Source organism: Panthera uncia, assembly GCF_023721935.1.
Source record: "Panthera uncia isolate 11264 chromosome B2 unlocalized genomic scaffold, Puncia_PCG_1.0 HiC_scaffold_24, whole genome shotgun sequence".
Lineage (NCBI taxonomy): Eukaryota > Metazoa > Chordata > Mammalia > Carnivora > Felidae > Panthera > Panthera uncia.
In genome coordinates, this window is record NW_026057580.1 from 1,823,389 (window position 1) to 1,843,828 (window position 20,440).

The window sequence follows — 20,440 nt, forward strand, 5'->3', positions numbered from 1 at the left end:
AAAGAGAAAGAGAAAGAGAAAGAGAAAGAGAAAGAGAAAGAGAAAGAATGAATGAATCCCAAGCAGGCTCTGAGCTAACAGCAGGGCTCAATCCCATTAATTTTGGGATCATGACATGAGCCAAAACCAAGAGTCAGGCTCAACCAACTGAGCCACCCAGGCACCCCAAGATTTCATTCTTTTTGATGGCTGAGTAACAGCATTCCATTGTGTATATATACCACATCTTTATCCATTCATCAGTTGATGGACATTTGGGCTCTTTCCAAAGTTTGGCTATAGTTGATAATGCTGCTGCTATAAACATTGGGGTGCATGTGCCCCTTCAAATCTGTATTTTTGTATCCTTTGGGTGTATACCTAATAGTGTAATTGCTGGGATGCAGGGTAGTTCTATTTTTAACTTTCTGAGGAACCTCGATACTGTTTTCCAGAGTGGCGGCACCAGTCTGCATTCATTCCCATCAACAGTGCAAGAGGGTTCTTTTTTCTCCACATCCTTGCCAACACCTGTTGTTTTTGATTTTAGCCACTCTGACAGGTTATCTCATTGTAGTTTTGATTTGCATTTCCCTGATGATGAGTGATGTTGAGCATCTTTTTATGTGTCTTTGCCATCTGGATGTATTCTTTGGAAAAATATCTATTCATGTCTTCTGCCCATTTCTTAACTTGATTATCTATTTTTAGGGTGTCAAGTTCTTTATAGATTTTGGATACTAACCCTTTATCTCATACATCATTTGCAAATATCTTCTCCCATTCTGTCAGCTGCCGTTCAGTTTTGTTGGTTTCCTTAGCTGTGCAGAAGCTTTTTATCTTCATGAAGTTCTGATCATTTTTGCTTTTGTTTCCCTTTCCTTCAGAGATGTCTTAAAAAGCTCTATGGCTGGGGCAACTGTGTGGCTCAGTTGGTTAAACGACTGACTTCCGCTCAGGTCATGATCTTACAGTTTGTGAGTTTGAGCCCCGCGTAGGGCTCTATGCTGACAGCTCAGAGCCTGGAGCCTACTTCAGATTCTGTGTCTCCCCCTCCTCACACTGTGTGTCTGTCTCTCAATAATAAATAAACGTTAAAAAAAAAAAAAAGTTCTTATGGCTGAGGTCAGAAATTGCTGCCTGTGTTCTCCTGTAGGATTTTGATGGTTTTCTTACAATTAGATCTTTCATCCATTTTTAATTTGTTTTTGTGTATCATGTGAGAAAGTGGTCCAGTTTCATTCTTCTGCATGTTGCTGTCCAGTTTTTCCAATACCATTTGTTGAAAAGACTGTCCCTTTTCCACTGGATAGTCTTCCCTGCTTTGTCAAAGATGGCAGGTGACCATATTGTTGTGGGTCCATTTCTGGGTTTTCTTTTCTGTTCCATTGATCTCTGTTTTTGTGCCAGTTCCGCACTGTCTTGATGGCTACAGCCTTGTGATATAGCTTAAAAGTCCGAAATTGTGATGCTTTCAGCTTTGCTTTTATTTTTCAAAATTGCTTTGGCTACCTGGTTTTCTTGTTTGTGTGTGTGGTTCCACACAAATTTTAGGATTGTTTGTTCTAGCTCTGTGAAAAATGGTGGTGGTATTTTGATAGGGATTGTATTACATGTGTAGATTGCTTTGGGTAGTATACAAATTTCTACAAGATCTGTTCTTCCAATCCATGAGCATGAAATGTTTTTCCATTTCTTTGTGTCCTCTTCAATTTCTTTCATAAGTGTTCTATAGTTTTCAGAGTACAGGTCTTTTACCACTTTGGTTAGGTTTATTCCTCGGTGTCTTATGGTTTTCGGTGCAATTGTAAATGGAGTCAATTTCTTGATTTCTCTACATTGATTTTGTATCTTGCTGAGTTTGTAATTGCTGAGTTCTAGCATTTTTTGGATGGAGTCTTTTGAATTTTCTACATAGAGTACCATGTCATCTGTGAATAGTGGAAGATGGACTTCTTCCTTGATGATCTGGATGCCTTTTATTTCTTTTTGTTGTCTGATGGCTGAGGCTAGGACTTCCACTACTATTAAATAACAATGGTGAGAGTGGACATCCCTGTCTTGTTCTTGACCATAGAAGAAAAGTTCCTAGTTTTTCCATATAGAAGATATTAGCTGTGGGTCTTTTGTATGTGGCCTTTATGATGTTGAGCTACCTTCCCTCTATTCCTACTTTGTTGACGGTTTTTAATTGAGAAAGGATGCTGTATACTGTTAAATGCTTTTTTTGCATCTATTGAAAGAATCATATGGTTCTTATCCCTTCTTTTATTAATATGGTGTATCACGTTGATTGATTTGCGAATATTGAACCACCCTGCAGCCCGTGAATAAATCTCACTTGATCGTGGTCAATAATTATTTTAATGTACTGTTGGATTCAATTTGCTAGTATCTTGGTTGAGAATTTTAGTGTCCATGTTCATCAATGATATTGACCTGCAATTCTCCTTTTTAATGGGGTCTTTGTCTGGTTTTGGAATCAAGGTAATACTGGCCTTGTAAGAGTTTGGAAGTTTTCCTTCCATTTCTATTTTCTGGAACAGTTTCAGAAGAATAGGTATTGACTCTTCTTTATTTTATTTATTTATTTTTTTTAATTTTTTTTTTTTAACGTTTATTTATTTTTGAGACAGAGAGAGAGCATGAACGGGGGAGGGTCACAGAGAGAGGGAGACACAGAATCTGAAACAGGCTCCAGGCTCTGAGCTGTCAGCACAGAGCCCGACGCGGGGCTCGAACCCACGGACCGTGAGATCATGACCTGAGCTGAAGTCGGACGCTTAACCGACCGAGCCACCCAGGCGCCCCTATTGACTCTTCTTTAAATGTCTGGTAGAATTCCTCTAGGAAGCTACCTGGCCCTGGACTTTGGTTTGTTAGGAGATTTTTGATTATTGATTCAATTTCTTCGCTGGTTATGGGTGTGTCCAAGTTTTCTATTTCTTCTTGTTTCAGTTTTGCTAGTTTTATGTTTCCAGGACTTTATCCATTTCTTCCAGTTCACCCAGTTTGTTGGCATAATTTTTCATAATATTCTTATAACTGTTTATATTTCTGTTGTGTTGGCTATGATCTCTCCTCTTTCCTTCATGATTTAATTTATTTGGGTACTTTGTCTTTTCTTTTTTGAGAAGTCTGGCAGGGGTTTATCAATTTCATTAATTGTTCTCAAAGAACCAGCTCTTAGTTTCACTGATCTGTTCTACTGGGCTTGTTTGTTTCTATAGCATTCACTTCTGCTCTAATTTTTATTTCCCTTCTTCTGCTGGCTTTAGGCTTTATTTGCTGTTCCTTAGGTGTAAGGTTAGGCTGATATACATGAGACTTTTCTTGCTTCTTGAGGTAGGCCTGTATTGCTACATACTTCCCTGTTATAACTGCCTTTGCTGCATCCCAAAGGTTTTGGACTGTCGTGTTTTCATTTCCATTTGCTTCCATGTCTTTTTTTTTTTTTTTTCTTTTTTATTTTTAATTTCTTCTTTAACTTCCTGGTTAACTCATTTATTCTTTAGTAAGATGTTCTTTAACCTGTAAATATTTATGGTCTTTCCAAAATTTTTTGTGGTTGACTTTCAAGCTCCGTAGCATTGTGGTCTGAAAATATGCATGGTATGATCTTAATCTTTTTGTACTTCTTGAGGTCTGATTTGTGACCCAGTATGTGATCTATTCTGGAGAACGTTCTGAGTGCACTGGGAAAAACGTGTATTCTGCTGCTTTAGGATGAAATGTTCTGTAAGTATCTGTTAAGTCCATCTGGTCCAGTATGTCATTCAAAGCCATTGTTTCCTTGTTGATTTTCTGCTTAAATGGTCCATTGCTGTATGGGGCGCCTGGGTGGCTCAGTCGGTTAAGCGTCCGACTTCGGCTCAGGTCATGATCTCGCGGTTCATGAGTTCGAGCCCCGCGTCGGGCTCTGTGCTGATGGCTCAGAGCCTGGAGCCTGTTTCGGATTCTGCGTCTCCCTCTCTCTCTGCCCCTTCCCCGCTCATGCTCTGTCTCTCTCTGTCTCAAAAATAAATAAACGTTAAAAAAAATTAAAAAAAAAAAAATGATCTGTCCATTGCTGTAAAGGGGGGGGGGTGTTAAAGTCCTCTACCGTTATTATCAATGAGTTTACGTTTGTTAATTGATTTTATATATATATATATATATATATATATGTATATATATATATATATACATACACAAACACACACACACACACATATATATTTTTGGGTGTTCTCAATTTTTACCTCAGGTGTGTAGCTGGATTTCAAAACTCCAAATTTTAGGGGCACAGTGCAGACCCATGCTGATCCTCTGGGGGAGGGTCTCACCGTGTGGTGGCTGGTGCTGGTTTGTTCTACACAGGATTACATGATGCTAGGAGTTTATGGTAAAGCGCAGCTAAAAGCTGGCTTCCAGGTTAGCTGCTTTCAGCAGGTGCCTCTGCTGCTATGCTAATTAATGCAGCCGCTCAGTGGCACCCACCTTCTCTTCTGTCCCAAGAAGCAGTGCCACCTCTCTTAAATGCACTCAAAAAGCGGAACTGTTGCTCCCTGTGCAACCCAGGAGATCTTCAGAGCATGCTGTCTGCTCACAGGCCTCTGCCCTCTTCCCCCACGGGAGAACCACTAAGCCAGCCAGGCAGGATTCTAACAATGGTGTGGACTTTCAAAACTTTAGACTCTTAGCTCCACTGCTTGCAAAAACTTGCAATAACCAGCCCTTCTTCCTTTCCCAGTCAATGGTTTTGGGGAAGAGCTTTTCTTGTGCATTCCCCTGCACGCTGCTCTCTTGCTCTCTCTCTCCATGATCAGTGCTCCCTCCCCTCTGCAGCACCCACAGTTCTTTTTTCCCCCAAATCAACTCTCTGCAGTTTCTACCTTCCACTATGTGGCCATTTTTCTCCCTTTGCATGTGCAGTTCTCTCAGGCCTCAAGATTTCTTAAGTGTTCAGAATGGTTTGATATTTATCTGGCTGTTTTTGAGGGAGGATGCAAGCACAGGGTGCCCCTACTACTCTGCCATCTTAACTCCTCCCTCACTCATAATATTCCTATGATCTTTTCATTTCTGTAGAATTGGTAGTAACATCCTCACTTTCATTTCTTTTTTTTTATTAATTTTTTTAAGTTCATTTATTTTGAAAGAAAGAGAAAACACAAGCTGGGGAGGGGCATAGAGAAGGAGAGACAGAATCCCAAGCAGGCTCTGTGCTGACAGCACAGAGCCCACCATGGGGCTCGAACTCACATCCTGTGAGATCATGACTTGAGCTGAGATCAAGAGCCAGACACTTAACCGACGGAGCCACCCAGGCACCCCTGCCTCCACCACTTTCATTTCTGATTTTAGTTACTGAGACTTTTTCTTTAGTCTATCTAGCTAAAGATTTTGCCAAGTTTGTTGATTATTTTCAAAGAACCAACTTTTGGTCTCATTTGTTTTCTCTATTGTTTTTCTATTTCATTTATCTCTGTTCTTTCTTTCTTTTGGCCAGCCTTAGGTTTAATTCATTCTTTTTCTCGTTCCTTAAGTTATAAGGTTAGGTTGTGGATTGTCAATCTTTCTTATTTTTTTTTTTTAATTTAAAAAAAAAAATTTTTTTTTAATGTTTTATTTATTTTTGAGACAGAGACATAGCATGAATGGGGGAGGGGCAGAGAGAGAGGGAGACACAGAATCGGAAGCAGGCTCCAGACTCTGAGCCATCCGCTCAGAGCCCGACGCGGGGCTCGAACTCACGGACCGCGAGATCGTGACCTGAGCCGAAGTCGGACGCTTAACCGACTGAGCCACCCAGGCGCCCCAATCTTTCTTATTTTTTAATGTAGGCATTTATAGCCATAAATTTCCCCCTGAACACTGTTTTTGCCATGTCCTGTGAATTTTAGTATGTTGTGCCTTTGTTTTCATTCACCTGTACTTTCTAATTTCTCATGTAATTTCTCCTTTGATCCATTGTTTATTTAAGAGTATACTGTTTGATTTCCACAATTTGTGACTTTTCCACTTTTATTTCTGTTGTTAATTTCTAACTTCATCCCACTGTGGTCAGAGAAGATACTTTATATGCAATCTATCTAAGACTTAATTTGTGACCTGACATATGGTCTTTCCTGGAAAGTGTCCCAGATGCACTTGAGGAAAATGTTTATGCTATTGTTGATTATTCTGTATATGCTTGTCTTATCTAGTCGGCCTATTGTTTTATGTAGTTTATTCCTTTACTTATCTTCTATCTGGTTGTTCTGCCTATTGTTAAGAGGAGGAGGGTATTGACGTCTCCAACTATTATTGTAGAGTTGTCTATTTCTCCCCTCAAATCTGTCAGTTTCTGCTCCATGTATCTTGCTGGTCTTTGCACCTCTGTGATCAGAAACAGCAATCAGTGATCTCTGATTTTAGAGGACAAGGTCCACTTTGCTCACCTTGGCTCCTATAAACTGCTCATAAGCTCCTCTAAGACACGTGTGCAGCTGCCTGCTAGGGTACTGGGTAGCTGGTACTGGGCTAAAAGCAGAAACTTACTGAAATTAACTTCAATAGAAGTCTATGCCTTCCCCTGGAAGTAAAAAAGTTTTCAATAAACTCCAGAGTTCCAAAATAGTTTATATCAAATTCTGCCAATGCAATTGTTGTGTAGGTGGGGACACAGATTCCTGGTATGTCCTGCTCTGCCATCTTCCCAGAATCTGCTACCTAGGTCTTCTTAACTACTTTTCCCAAATACTCAGCTCATAGTTGGCACTTAGGAAGTAGTAGCAAATAAATAAGTAAACAATTTAGTTATCTGAATCTATTTCCTGAGTTTCAAATAGCAAGGAATACTTATTTTAGTCATTAGGTTTCTTTTTCCATCTATTCATATTCTATGCCCATTTTCCTACTGGACTGTTATTTTCGTATCAATACATAAACGTTCTTTATGTATTTTGGGTACAAACCCAGCTTTATGTGTTAATATCTTCTGCACACCTGCACCCTTTTATTTACATTTTGATGTATATACGTTTTTAAAGTAGGCAAATCAATTTGGTTTTTATGTCTTTAAAAAAATTCTTCTCTACCCCCCAGTATAAAGAAAATTCTCCAGGAAATAAAGTCTAATAGTTTCCAAGTATGCTTTTTTACATTTAGACCTGTGAATCTACCAAGTATATAGTATGAAGTAGACATCGATTCTCTTTTTCTATGTCATTCTTAAACTACTTCTTCACTGATATTTTATACTATTTTTGTTAGATATCAACTTCCAATATTCTTGCCTTTTTTTTTTTTTTCCTCTTTCTACTTTGGTTCTACTGTCTTTATCAAGCCAAGGATCTTAACCCAAAATTACACTCAAAGTTAGCATGTATCTGGACATCTGCACCTTTTCTAAGGGGATATAGGTTTCACTGGAATTCTAAAATACAGCATATAATCAAAAAAAAAAAAAGGTTAAAAAAAAAACACACAACAAAACAAACAAAGGCTAAAAAATACTCTTCTATAGAATTGTACCTAGAGCTTTATACAGGTTAACAGAAAAGAATTTCTCCAGGATGGTGTGACTATAGTCCTACTTGGGAGGGAAGGCAATGAAATAAATAACTTCTCAAAGTCTCTTAAAGGCCAAAAAACCCCCTCATAAAATCACAGAATTTAGAGCTGGAATGAACCCTAAGAATCACCTGATATAAACTCCATTTTTGGATGAGAGTAAGGACAATCAAATGACTTGGCCAAGATCAGAAATTCTGTTTAATGGCAGACTTGGGAATGAAAGTCAGGTCACTGCACTCACAGTACACTATTCCTGGTGTTCTATCACACTGTTTCTATTTGACAGTGGAGAGGAAGGTGTGACAAAGAGGGCTAAGAGGAGGCCATGAGAGGAAGGACAGAAATGAAACAGCAGTATGAAGCTGCGGCAAGCACACTCACAAAACACATTTAAAGCCTCATACATTCATGCATGTAGCAATGTGGAAACTATTTTTAATCCTAACTACAACTCTATCTTGGCAAAAATATGCCAATAGCCTTAAAAATGATCTTACCCTTTGCTCAAGCAATCCTCCCACTCCAAAGAAATTACCTTAAGAATTCAACTGAAAAATGAAGCAATCGCATTCAAACACATTTACAGTAACCTTACTCATAAAAGCAAAAAACCAAAAATAAAGCAAAAAAAAAAAAAAATTCTCTGAATACACTTTGCAAATTATAAATTCTGATTCATCAAATTGACCAATCATCATAAAGGGATTAAAGGCGGTAAGAAAAACTAAATTATTAATGCGATCATTTTAACTGTTAAAATGAAACAGATATACAAACCTATACACCCACGGGTGTTTGGCTATTCATTACAGAAATCACTTAGTATGTATTTCTCTGCAAATTATTTTTTACTAAAAATACTTCAATATTGACTACCTCCCCAGCCAACAATTCATCCTTTTCAATAAGGACAAAATATTCCATATATGGAGTATGATGTATTCAGCCATTTCTTTATCCTTATTGATGAAATGAACATTCAGGTCACAATTTTTTTTTTTTTTTTTTGCTAGTACAGTGTTGCAATAAATGTCTTTGTACATTTCCCCATACACAGATGCTCTTCTTCTTACACAAAAGATTCTCAGAAGTGGGGCAGAAAGAGCAACATTTTATGCTTATGTACTTAACAGCGAGAGGCCTTCAGAATTTTAAATTATCTATAATGATGAGTGTTTCCTTTTCCCTGCATACATTCTAGCATGGATATAAACTCTTTTTAATTTTTACCTACTTGATAAAAATTACTCTAGTTTTTAAAAACTTGATGCCACAGAGGTGCATGTCTTGTTTTTTACCTGTTTTCGGTTTTGGAATCAGTCTCTCCTGTGGCTTTACCTAACTACTTTACTGATCTGTTTAAAGAATCCGCTTCTATTTACCCTTCCGACATTTTTGGTATTTTTCTTCTTTAATTTTAATCTACTGTCTTGCTCATTTTATTCTTTTCCTAACTTTATGAAAGAAATCCCAGCTTTTAGTTTTTTTAAAATAAAAGTATTTAAGGGTTATAAATTTTGCTCTAACTATAGCTTTACGGGTGTGCAATGGGATTGGACTGAAATACTTTCTTTTTCATCACCTACTAGGTAATTCAAACTATAAATTACTTGGAACGAAATGAAAGGATGACATCCCTGACCAAAAACTACAATTTCCAAAGCACACTGTGAATTCCCTCCCTCAGTTCCCAGAAGCTCTGACAAAGATCAAACCAATGAATTACTTCTATTAAACTAGACTCTCATCTTTTTGTATTCTTAACGGGCTCAAGATCATGTCTCATATGTTAGTCCTTCCCAGAAATGCCCAATTTCTATACAGCTCTGCTTTATATCACGGATACCACAAAAGTAGAAAAGTGACTGTGAATGTAGGCTGGCAAACACTTAAACGTAACATCAATTGTCTAACAGTTTCTAACAACCTCTTCTTTAAGACCTCTATTCTGATATTCTGTTCAAACATTTTTTGCATCACTCACCTGCTGCAAACCCTGTGTCCCAGACACAGGTACTTGCATGATGGTTTGACCTTGTCCACCAGGGACAGCTTGGACCATGATAGGTTGGCCAGTTGATGTGATTAACTGGCCTCCACTGACCTGTACCATTAATGGCTGCCCCTGGACCTAGAATGAAATAAAATAAGAAACAATGAAGTAACATGAGACACAAAATGGTTTTCACCAAAAGATAATCACTGTAATTATTCTGTGGCCTTGGTGGAGGGGGAAAAGGTAGGAGAGACACCAAGGAAGTAAGTCTCAAGTCCTTGTCCTTAAGTTATCTTCTTCAAAAATACTCTGTCTTTGACTAAATGCCAAGTTGAAGACTTTAAGGTCAGATATAATGAAGTATATTCAGGGTCGTCAGGAAGTCTCCACAGATATAAGGCATTTATCAGCAAGTACAGGCTAAATCCACACAAACTACTTATCAAAATATTCAGACTATGTATCTTTTGAGACCAATATTCAGGAATAGTTTCTAGGGAAGGCTGGAGAGGAAGCAATGACGGGGGGGGGGGGGGGGGGGGAGTTGATGGTGGTGACGGTGGCTGAGTGTAAATTCTAAATGACCTGGAAGGAAGAAATCAAACTACCCAGCAGAGACTGCAGGAGGCTGGGTAGCAAGCAGCTCTGGAAGCTTATGGAGAAGACCCTTTTTCTCCACAGTCTCTCAGGCATAAATGAAATATACAACTTCTACCCTCTTCATCTCACTCTGGGACTTCTAGTCCTATGGTTGTTTCAAGAGCCCACTAGGAAAAGGCCCAGAAATAGCTTCTGGTCAGTTTTCAATCTCTGTGGGAGAATTCCTCACACTGGACTCTGTGATATCTGCATAGCTGTTTCAGTTTTAACAGAAGCAGTGATAAATATGGGAATTACACACTCAAGTGTACCAAAAATCTCCCAAGTTTCAAGCTCTTCGAGTAAATGGGACTACTCTAGAAGTCAAGGCATTATACATGCTCTGTAACATCCTGAGTCCCAATATAAAAATACCTAACTGAATGCATTCTGGAAACCAAAAAACAAGTCATGTTAGAAGTAAAATGGAATGTTCAAAATAACAGCTAGAAGTCCAAAACTTTCATTTACAGATGCTATCTTTGTTTTGAGGAATTATTCGTAGCAGAACACAAGACTTTTCACATGACTAAATGATTCATTCTTAATGCCATTGCAAGTATGTTTAAATAACAGTAATTGGTGAAACGATTAATCTGCCCTAGACGAACCAATTAGATATTAAGGCCCCCTCCTCACCACCACCACTGCCAACACCAAATGCGTCAGAAGCTTCAGGAACGCTGAAATCCTAAGTTTTATAAACTGTTCAGAGAAATTCCACTTTACTTTTTAAAGGACTTTACAATCCGATTCTCTCATGTTTTCTCCTTTCCTTATCAAATTAAATTCCCTTTGCCACAGTCATGCTTGCATATACTCCATCAGAAAGGACTGTTCTGAATATTTATTACATGAATAACTGAGAGAAGTATTTAAAGTTCTTCAAAATAATGAGACCCCTAGAGGAAAGGTCTTCATCATCTCCATAAGGTGTCGCCATTTCTAAGAAAATCTAAGTGAGAAACCCACGTTTTAAGGCACAACTGTTCATAATTTTCTGACTACCCATCATCTTAAACTTCTCCCCTTACTGACATGCTAAACGTGTAACTGATAAACTGTTGGAAGACTCCAAGGAGCCCACTGTGTTTACGACATATGAGTGATTACAACGACACATGCATCAGACAAGAAGCCATACAGTTAAGAGCATGTTACATTCCCATTCCACAAGTGGTTAATGACAATACTGTTTTATATATCAAAAAGATGAAGCAAGCATGAGAAGCATGAACAACAAGCTGTTGAAGTCAGAGGTTCGAACATAGTTTGGGAGCACCTACAAGCTTAGCCTTTTGTGGCCTAATTTATGTTCCGAATGGACTGCAGGGCATCATCAGACATGGTGGCAGGTGTGGGGCTGGGGCTGAAAGGTTAACGTAAAAGGATCGCAGCAAGGGGCATGTAACTGCAGGACGTTGAGCAGCACTAATGAGATGCCAGTTCTGCATTCTAGGTCCTACTTTGAATCATTTCCATTCACTGGAGGAAAAAAGGCAGGGCACTCAAATTTTGCCAATTTCTCAAAAATACAGTCATTTTAATCAAAGTAACGGGCAGACACAGAGAAGACTTATGCTTCTACTCTCGTTTTTACATAGGAACTGGCCAAAACATACCTCCAATTTCGGACATTTAACTTGGCCATATATATATATAACGTTAGGGAAACTGCACTGGTTAAGTAAGAGTTCTTATAGTGGCTATAAGACTTGAGACTTCTAGAAAGCATATGCCACCTCTGTCCAACCAAGAGGTATAGGATAGTCTTTGCAAATCTAATAATAAAATAGGTCATGGTTTCCCCAGGAAAGGTAGTGAAAAGGCAACAGTTAAGAGATTAACAAGATTCACTGATTAGATAAACCTTGCCAAGTACAATGATTATTTTGAGCCGAGTTGCCCTTTTAATGAAAATAAAACGCCCTCTAACTCTAGGTATTTTCTGTTCCACTATCACACAAATTCACAAAAGTTTACTATGCAATCTGATTACAGAGCTTGAGCTCCAAACAGATACTAATGCCACTTGTAAGAATTTCTTCGTGTCACTTACACCATTTCCTTGCCAGGTATCCCCAAAGAAACACAGCAGCCAAATTCAATTTTCAGGAAATGGACACTGAGGTCACTACATGACTAGGCATGAAACATGAGGAAACTGGAATCTTATAAGCCTCAAAGACAAGTTAACAGCATCAAAGACATGCAATTGACTTTGCCATTCCTGCTTGAGACCCTACCACAAATAGCACCAGACGTGAGGACAGGAGAAGTTCATGCAGTGCTTACAGAGAATCAGAGAGGGCACCACTACCTGGAGGGTCTGGACTTGCTGGCCTGAGGCGGATGCCACCTGGGCCTCAGTCTGCAACTGGACAGCAGTGACACCACCCTGCTGCTGAGAACAGGAACAGGAAGAGCTTGAAATGTATCAGGAAGGAAATGTATAGGTCAAGACATGAGAACACACCTTACCTCTTACGGGAGAGGGAGGGAGTCTTCTTTGAACAGTCCCACCCAGCGGAGGACTTTCAAACTGCACAGACTCCCTATACTGAAGCTCTTTTGTTGTGGGTAGCAAGCAGGATTAAAGATATTAGCCCTTGTCCCCCGAGTGAAACTCAAAACACACTTCCATGACTCAATCATCAAAATAGTTGTCATCATTAACACAAAAATTTTTAATGCAACCCTTCCCCCCAGAAATAAGCATTTGATCCTTCTGCTTATCGTGATTTTAATGCTCCTTTTATTTCCTCAAATGAGTTCACAACCACAAAGTTATCAGGTTTCTACAGCTTTGAAGCTACAATGAAGAATTCCTGGGACTTAAATACAATCACCAGATAGAAAGAATGAAGCAATCACTGTGAACCAAAATCATCTTCATGCTGGTCAATGCTCTCATGTCCCCAAACTAAGATTACTTCTACTCAGCTGGATTACCTGGGAAACACTGTTTTCAGTGATTTAACCTAATATTTATAACCTCTAATGGTTAAGTTCTAACAGAATAAGAATTTGTCCATCAGGGCACTGGTGTGAATAGAGGGCCCTTTGTGGAATCCCCTTTCCTAAGAAGGCGGTTGAAGGAAGCTGCCAGAGCCACAGCAGCTGTGTGGAAGGAAAGCCAGTGAAGGAATTTAAATAATTACTCTTTTAATCAAGAGTCAGTTCTTTCCTTTGATCATTAGATGGTAGATGTCCTACCATCTACTTTTCTCTATTCTCCAAGTTCCCTTTTGGAAACAAAACATTCCCAATCTTGGCCTCAGGTCCAGTCAATGAATGACAAATTTCTTTTCTTCGAGGGAGAAAAACAAGTAAACTTTTTACTAAAAGGAAGCCAGGAATAGAGCGTCAGAAAATGTCATCTCTGTATAAATTCAAGAAAGGAATCTATCTTAATCAGGAATAAACCGGCAGGGAATTCCTTTCTAATATGAGCTTACCCATAAGAGTGGTTGTCTAAATATTAACCTCATGTTGATCTAGAGCTTTTCAAAATAAGCATCGTGGCGGATCGAATCGAAAACCAGTGGATTTCTTGGAAGTGGGCTATCTTGGTTTATCTACTGTGGCCAAAGCCTTAAAAGATCACAGGCTAGCTTCATCAAGAAAAGAAACAACAAAACTGAATCCAGAAAAAACGCAAAGTTCCAAATTTCCATCTGAGAACAGACTATTTTGACTTTTAGTAAAATAAAATGGGCAATTTCATATTAAACCAGGTTCCTGTAAAGAGCAAGTTCTATGTGGTTACAGACTGACTACAGACTACAGAGCTCTGAACACATGATGAGAGAAAGCGCAACAAATCCAATCTTCAAAAAGCACTTCAGCACAAGTCACCAGACCTATTATTCCTAAGATCTGGTACCTCTAAATCCCCACTTAAGCAGTGCCAGTATCGGCCCCATCGCTGTGCTGTTTAAAGCAGTTTTACGTCCATACCTGCTGCTGAATCTGTCCAGCCTGCACAACAATCTGCTCTGTCGAACTATTGCTGTTTGCTGTATACTGCTCCATGATCCCTCCAAGTTAGAATCCTGGCCACAGTGAGTTTCACTCTGGAGGTCCTAGAAGACTGCAAAACGCACTCCTATTAGAAAGGTTGGGAAAGAAACTAAGTGAGATTGTTAACAAAAGCCTCGCCAGACGATTAACATCGATAACTTACTGCTGTGCTTCATTTGTAAGAAAACTGGGGAAGAGAATAGGAAATGTTCATTTTGATATCATTTGTATCTACGATTACAGGGCACACTCACGCCAACAACATCATAATGCCATTTCACATGCCTTAAAAGTGCTTTTAGTCATTTCTTACTGGCAGCCTTACCTTTCAATACTACCAGTAGTGCAACACTTCCATCTTAGAAAAATACTCCTTAAACTACAGTGTCACTTTGTTGCAAGACCCATTTAACACTAGTTCCCAGGTCTGCACATGACTTCAGAGGAGAAACAGTTTCTTCAATTTATAACATACATTTGCTGCCTGCCAATACTATACCAAAGGGGTTACTCCAGTTCTCTACATATGGTCTGCAATTTAAAACTTCAGGGTTTATTGCTTAGTAAGTCAATTACCCAGACCTGAAATCAACCATTTTGCTTATCAAAATCTTCATTAAGTAGATAGCTCGAACAAAGGCTTAGCGTTTTGCATTTTAATTCAGAGGAAGGAATAAGAAGTTATAGTAATGGCAAAAATGATGTTTACAGATTAAATAGAAGGAAAGTTTTATACAACATATTGAGGCTATGAGTTCCTCTAAAAAGAACTTAAGTTTCCTTCACTCTTGCATTTGAATGCCTAGTAATAGCCTACCCTTTATTATATAATTTTAATTCTCTTTATGGCAGTTTCCAAACCTATACAAGAGTAGCGAGATCATTAATGAACCCCACACAGCCATCTCCAACTCTTACCCATGCTCAATCCTGTCTCACACAACTCGTCCACTTTCCACTCACCCCTGAGTTACTTTGAAATAAATCCCAGACGCTGTATTATTCCAAAATTCTGTGAACACTTCAGCATCTATCTCTAAAGAGTAAAGGCTCTTCTTTTGTCTTTACCAGGTTATCACAATATTGTCTCTACAGTATGATTTCAAACATTACAAAATTACTAAGTCTTTAATATTATTGAATATCCAGGCCTTGCTCAAATTTATCCTTTTCACAACCCTTATCAGTTACAGACTCTTCTGAAATAAGGACATGATTAGATAAATGGAAATATTTGAGAACCTGGGATAGACTTGATTCGAAATTTAAAATTATACCAACTGCCAAAGACTAATTCACCTTGGAAGTATGGGGAAGGTACAGGCATATATATATAAGCAAAATGTAGATAAATCTTTGCCCCAATTTTTCTCTAGGCCTTCATACGTTCCAAAATTTGAATGATAAACTTATGTCAGCCAAAATGAACTGCAGGTTACATAAGCAAAGTGATGCACTACTATCCATAAATCCACACATGCTAGATGAGATTAATTACTTGCAAAATGTCTCAATATGGTGTGAAAGAAATAAAATATATTCAAGTGCATGTGCAAGTATTTAGGAAGAAGTATACTGAGGTCTAACGTTCACTTTGAAATGCATCAAAAAATAGGATGGATTGATAGATGAATGGATAGAAATACCCGGTAAGTCAAGTATGGTACGACGTGAACAGCTGACTCGAGGGAATGGGTATGCTGGTGTTCATTGTAAAATTCTTTCAACTTCACTATATGTTTGGAAAACGTTTGTACTAAAATGTGTGCATAGCCTATTACTCATAACCAAAAGGGTAGGCAGAGTAAGAGAGACATAAATAAGGACAGGATGACTATGCTGCCACAGCATGATGTTCTGTAGCCATATGGGAGCCAACTCACTCCCCTTGCTCTGATAGAATGCTCACCAAGCAACTATCTAATTTGGATTTACATACAGATATAGCAACAGAGAGCAAATGTGATCAGCAACACAAGTAAACTTGATGGTTATTTCTCACTGCATACGAACAAACTGACTTTCTGATTTTTATACCGGTTCACTCCCTGAGCTAGTTGATGAAGTCAGCTCCTGAGAGATTCTGGGAACAGTACAGAAAATCGGGTTTTCAGCAAGACTAAGTAAGTGCCCCTGCCAGGGAAGTTAATGGTCTTCCCTGAACTATCTTGTCTTTAACTGCAGTACAATAGATTTATGTTTGTAAACTAGTGACCCTTAGGTCATGATACAAAAGAGCAAAGGATTCCACTTATATGAAACCCTAAAAAGACCACAATAGCCTAGAGACAGAAAACAGGTCAGTGGTTTCCTGGGATTGGAAAGGGGGGAAGGGGTGAGGGTGGGGAGTTGATTGGGATATAGCATCTGAACTTTTTGGGGTGATGAAAATGTTTTATATATTTTTATTGTTGTGGTGGTTGCATAGGTGTATAAACTTGTCGAAGTTCATCAAAATGTACACTTAAAAAGATTACGCTTTGTGTCTAAACTATACCTTAATAGTTGATTTAAAAATTTAGGATCATGAAGGAATGTCCTATTTCAATACCTCCCCCACCCAAATCCCATTCCTGTAGATTTTTTTCCTTGATCACTAATTTCCAGAAATTTATCAAGTACATGAGCAATAAACAGAATGTTGTACAGATTTCCTTCTTACCTAGTTTATCCTGGCAATACAAACACTCTAATTTAAAGACTTTTCAATCCATTATGCCTTGACGGGTGAAAAAGGAAGCAGTTCTCAGTCTAATTCTGTCTCACATTAATGAGAGATTCAGACTGCCGCATGATACTGAGACTGCTAATGGGGAGAACGTACCCAACTGGCTTCACTGAAGCCATGTGCTCCTATTACCACAAGCTTCAGTTAGCAAAACTGCAATATAATGTGACACTGTCTTTCCTGGAGTGCTTTTCTGCCCAAGCTTTGAACAAAATTAAGTCAGCCAGATTTACTCGGTCCAGCTCTTGATCCTAACAGTTTCTCCCTCAAAAGAGCGAGTGTGTCTCTATTTTGGCGAGCACGAAAATCCCCTTCTTTCCCAATTCAAGGTGCAGAACTCTAAATGTAGCTAACTACTAGGAATCCATTCTATGTGGCTCTATACACATTTTAAAATGAAAATTTCCCAAAACTCAACCATAAGCATGTGAAAAGCCCCTCAAAATTACCATACTTAATAATCACTACCAGGTAAAGGCTGTAACAGTGCTTCCAAACTTTTTTGACCACAATTCACAGGAAGAAACACATTTTCTATCACGAATCACCACATACATCACCGCAGAGGAAAAAAAGTAACTGAAACAAGTTCTGTGAATACTTAGATTTGTGTAACCTAAGGTGCACATTAATATTTCCTATTGCATTATAAAAAATTAGCAGCACTACTCAGCAAATTGACTTCACAACTCAGCAAATGAGTCCTGATCTGTTTGTGAAAAGGCCGGAGAAAAAAATAACTGTCCCTTCCCTACTGTCCAAGAGATTTCTGGATTGGAGTTCCTAACTCGCTCCTTGTCTCTACTAATGACGCACCACCTGCGAGACACCACCCTCAAGGTTTCAGAAATAAAAAGAAAATCCCGACGAAGATCCTAACTTCAAAGAATCTTTAAGTTTGGTAAAGTAAAAATCTTTACTGGAACCCTAAGAGAGAAACAGGTAATATGGAGAACAGACATTTCTTCCACTTGGGGACAGTTAAGTCAAGGAAGTCCCTAGGAAAATGTGGCATCTGATCTGGTCCGAAGTGTGAGAAGGATTTATAAATGTGATGATGTGGGAAGGGGTGGAGTACTCTAAATGAAGAGACAGCATAAAAGCAAGGACAGAGTAACTGCAGGATATGAACAGCGGACTAAAAGCCCCATGTCAAGAGAAGAAAGCTAGATGCTAGAATATAGTCTCTTAAAATTCCAGGCAAAGAAGTTCTTCTGCAGACGGTGGAGGCTCTAGAGATGCGTAACACAACAGAGACCAGACTCTATAAACTGCCTTTTGGAAAGAAGTCTAGTGAAAGTGCTTGGTGGTTTTGAAGTGACTAGATGTATCTGTTTTTACATGCCAAGGTTAAAACAATATTCAAAAAGCAAACAATATTCAAAAAGCAAAAAGGTTTTAAAAAATGCCTTAGACATGGTGCCCACCTAGTAATGTGGACAATGTCCAAGGATTAAATGAAGTTAAGATGACTTAAACATCTTTCATGGTAGAGGTAAATAGTAAATAACCTTATTTACTACTTATCATCATCTTTAAAGATGATTTTAAAAAATGAAAACAAAAAAACCTGTCTCTGAAGTTTTCATAGTGGAGAGAGCGCTGGATCAGGAGTTTTCTGAAACCTACCAGTTGTATGGCCTTAAATATGATTATAAAAATGGGCACCATATACTTAAGACCTCCTCTATGTGCCAGGGACTGTAGTAGGTGCTTGAGTAAAAATTTCTAAAGTCCTAGGAGAAAAATCTCCCTTTCTGCCCCAAAACTCAGCTGCTGTTATGGAGCAGAAGCTCACAGGTCAGAAACTTGTTTTTCCAACCCTGGGAAAAAAAAACACATACTTTCAGATTTCTTCCATCTGAACCTCCAAAAAATTAACTGCTTCTGAAAATTCTTATCAAGATATACAGGCACTTTTACCAACTGGGCTTTCCAGCCTAAATTCTCATCAGAACTGCCCAGTGTCCTAGCCCATCCCACCGGGTCCCCCACTTCCAATAGCACAGTTTGGTGCCTCCGCACATGTTCTTTTCCGTGAGTAGTGCTCTTCCATTCCTTCCTGTCTGCAGAAATCCCATTGTCCTCCAAGGCCGATGAAAAGTGTGGTAACACTGAGTCTTCCACTGAGGCTGTGGGTAGCTCACACACCAGTACTTTACAGAATTGAACTTGGCCTCATTGTACCGTTAGGATTAATTAGTCGTTCGCTTGTCAATCTCCAGCAGGGAAGTAAGGTTATTTACTATTTACCTCTACCTAATTCCTCCCCAGCACACAGATCGCTGCTTGGTACAAATTAACTGCTAGAGACATGGCTGTCAACATTCTTTTTCTCACCCTAACGAAAATCCCACAACACTGTGAAGTTTCTACAAATATCCGCTTACAAAACGTTAACGTGAAGTTAGAAAGTATACAAAAGTAAATAAATCAAAAGACGCCCATGGACTGAGCTAATGGGTCAAGCCTGACACATTCAAAGGGTCACAAAAAGGTGAAAGGAAAACAACAACAACAAAAGAATTCTACATTCCCAAAGAAAAGAGAGTTCACAGGATGAGCAATGGAGAAGACTACTGATGTGAGAAACAAGAGTTGCTCCGGGAAAAGGAATGAGCAGGGCTGGCAATCTTCTAAGAGTGACGCTCCAGGCACCGAAGGGGCTGGCCAGCTGTACAGCCAGGACAAGAAAGGGAGACCGCTTGGTCGGACTCCAAGACGGAGGTGTGCGGTTCTGCCCCGGCGAGCGGGGCGGGGAGGAGAGGAAATGACGAGCCAAAAGGGGGTGGTAACGGCGGCGGGCCGGAGACCCAGGCCGAGCGTGCACAGAGGAGGGGCGCGTCGGGGCAGGAGGGTGGGCGCACTAACCGACCCCCTCCCCCGACCCGGGAGACGGCGGGGGCGGGCCTGCAGGGCGCCGAGGCGGGGGCGGGCCGGCTCCCTCTCCCCGCCGCTCTCCGGGCCCCGTGGCCGCGGCGCGTACCTTCCCCAGGCCTCACTCGCGACCCAGGTGGGCTGCAGACAGGCAGACCCAGCTCTCGGAAGGCTGGGGATCGCGGGCCCTAGCGGGAGATTTCCTGTCCCGAGGGCCGCAGCGTGGAGGGTGCAAGGGAGGGCTTCAGTATGAAGCCCGAACGACCTGAAGGAGATCGCCAAGGCCCCGAGCGTGTGTGCACCTGCGTGTATGGGCGTTCGTGGCAGGCAGGCCCACCAACCCCGAGCCTGTGGCCTAACAAATTGGGCCTAAGGGCCGGGAGAATGCGGACGCATCCCCAACTGGCACAGCCACCCAGCAAGGGTCTGGACCCAGAGGTGCTCGCTCCCGAGAGCGCCATCCCCGCGCGGGGCGGCCCCCTGCAGGCCTCGGCCGGGAGTGGCCCGGGGCGCTCACAGGCCCTCGGCCGGGGCCGCCGGCCGCCCCGCTCGGCTAGGCTCAGCTAGACTCCCGGGGCTCGACGGGCGCCTGGGCCTCTCCTGAGTGGTCAGCGAGACCCGCCAATCGGGGCGCTGGGGCCGGCTCTGGGCCGCTGGAT

The 20,440-nt window shown here is 40.3% G+C and overlaps 1 protein-coding gene across 6 annotated transcripts in view; it reads right to left on the bottom strand.

The window, feature by feature from the left end:
* NFYA (nuclear transcription factor Y subunit alpha) overlaps window positions 1-20,440 on the bottom strand; it is a 33,270-nt gene that overhangs the window by 12,680 nt on the left and 150 nt on the right. For 2 of the 6 annotated variants that reach the window (XM_049653315.1, XM_049653313.1), the window contains exons 2-3: window positions 14,114-14,261; window positions 9,503-9,649 (exon numbers count right to left, since the gene is read on the bottom strand). In XM_049653315.1, coding sequence (XP_049509272.1) covers window positions 9,503-9,649; window positions 14,114-14,188 — 222 coding nt within the window. In that variant the 5' untranslated portion in view covers window positions 14,189-14,261. The other 4 variants (XM_049653320.1, XM_049653314.1, XM_049653317.1 and 1 more) reach the window with 4 other exon arrangements.